The 2,012-nt window shown below is 56.0% G+C and overlaps 1 protein-coding gene across 1 annotated transcript in view; it reads left to right on the top strand.

Annotated features, from left to right (window-relative positions):
• LOC112947154 overlaps positions 1-985 on the top strand; it is a 7,068-nt gene extending 6,083 nt beyond the window's left edge. Inside the window, exons 6-7 of the mRNA XM_026039177.1 lie at positions 463-565; positions 942-985. Of these exons, the coding sequence (XP_025894962.1) occupies positions 463-565; positions 942-984 (146 nt within the window). The 3' untranslated portion in view covers position 985. The remainder of the gene's footprint in view (positions 1-462; positions 566-941) is intronic.
• Positions 986-2,012: the final 1,027 nt, after the last annotated feature.

Below are 2,012 nucleotides of genomic sequence, written 5' to 3'. Positions count from 1 at the left end.
CTGTGTCCGAGGCTCCCTCCCACATCCTGCCTTTTCCCAGCTTGGCCGCTTCCCTGGGAGAGCGTTTGGCCAAGTGCAGGGACAGGGGGGTCTTGAGGAGGAGGGTGGACAAAACCTTTTATTTCTCTTAGGTGAGGGTGTTCCTGCATTCCCAAGAACGTAGGGAAGATTCTACCTCTTTCATGTCTTTCATGGGGTACTGTCTTTAGTTCTAGTGGACTTGTTGACTGGGGTTGTTTCTTCCTGCCTTTTCAAAGACCCAGGGGAAAGAGCCAGAGATGAGGCAGTACCAACAGAGCATGTGGAAGGAGACACAGAGCTTCATTGTTTGCTGGCTCCCTGCAAGGCAGGCCATGACTAGGCCCCACTGCCTGTCCCCGCATGGCAGAGCCCAGACACGTGTGTCACACCCCATGCATAAGTCTGGGGCCCTAGGCCGTGACACGCACTCATCTCTGTTAGCTGCAGGGAAAGCCTCGTGGTCTTGGACTGCCATTACGGTGATTCTTGTGCTCGTGGCATTGGCGTTCCTGCTTGCCGGGATCCTGTGGTTTGCGCTGTCCAGGTGAGTGCCTGGGAACCTGGGACACCTCTCTGTCACTGCCTTGTGCATTGGGGGGAAGCTGGGCTGGTGAGGGGCCTCTCCCCTGCTGCTCCCACCCTCTGGCTGAGACCACCCTTCAGCTGCAGGGCTCTTGCCTGGGGCTTGTGAACATCTGCTTTAGGGCTGGGGCAAGACCGTAGGCACTAAGGGACCTTCTTCCTTCGTTCCTCCTGCACCTGCTGCTATCACTTGAGGTGTTGGTGGACAGCTCTTCCTTCCTTTTGTGAGAGGCCAAGAGCAGCACGATATAAAGGCCTCCATTTCTCTGCTGCTGGGGTCAGTATGGCCCCGGGCCATGCCGGCCTTGCTTTTCTCAGGATTGCCTTTGTCTTCCCAGGAAAAAGAAGGCTTTGATCAGCCAAGCCAAGGAGAGCAAATAGAAAGGTAGGAAAAAAGCACCTCCTTGAGGTCACCTTCACAGAGATGGCTGCTGTGCTGAGGTGGGCAGCAGGTGGTCTCCAGGATGTCCTGACCCCAGGCAGAAACATCTTCACATTCTTTTCCATCCTGAGAGAAACATGCCCCTTGTTTACCCCTGCTCTCCTGTCCTCTGAATGGTCAAGATGACTCTCCTTGCTGGGCCCCAGATCTCTAGGCTCAGCTACCCAGCCCGAAGCAGTGCCAGGGACAAGCGATGAGGAGTGCCCAAAGAACTTGTCTTTTGTTCTTTGGAGGGACCTAGGGCTGTGGGTTGGACCTGTGTGGTGGGAAAACTCTGTTGGAAGGGATTGCAGGAGAGACAGGCCCCTGGGCCTGGCTGCTCTGACGTGTCCAAGTCTGGGGACACCCACTCTGCCTCTGTGGAGACCTGTAAATGGGCACAACTTGGAGATAAGGTTGCGACTGGGCACTGCCCCGCACTGCAGCGTTGGGCACTCGCCTGTGCTCAGTGCTGTGCTGGTGGGATCTCTGCGTGCTGTGTGAAGGGCCCTCAACAGCTTCTCCTTCGGGAACCAACACTCTGTTCTCTGCCGAGGGCATCAGGAGACAGGCGAAGCAGTGAGGAAATGGAGAAGAGGATGTCCTCTGCTTGGTGCTGATGGCAGCCGGCTCCCCAGGCCCTCCTGTGACAGTGACCAGCCCTGGGAGCCCTCATCTAGTTCAGCAGAGCAAGAGGAAAGCAGAAGGCCAAGGAAAGGCTGTGTTTTCTGTTCCCCGGACCCTCTACCTTGTCCCATCCTTCACTTACTCATGTAACACCTCACATTTTTGCTGTCCTGGAATCAGGAACTGGAAAAAAGGCTTCCTAGCCCTTGAATTGTATGGTCTCAGGCTGAGATGGGGCTTGTGCTGCTGCCTCCAGCTGAGCTCCCACCCCCTCTCCCTGCTGCATTTGCTGATGTTCATCCACATCCATGGCTCTGCTCAAAGTTGGACCTTGTCGTTCTGCCTGCTGTGCCCAGAAAAC

This window comes from Nothoprocta perdicaria, unplaced genomic scaffold (assembly GCF_003342845.1).
Source record: "Nothoprocta perdicaria isolate Ctin4 unplaced genomic scaffold, notPer1 scaffold_10, whole genome shotgun sequence".
Taxonomy (NCBI): Eukaryota; Metazoa; Chordata; class Aves; order Tinamiformes; family Tinamidae; genus Nothoprocta; species Nothoprocta perdicaria.
Note: the sequence above shows the minus strand (reverse complement) of the source record. Positions and strands in the feature narration are given on the sequence as shown.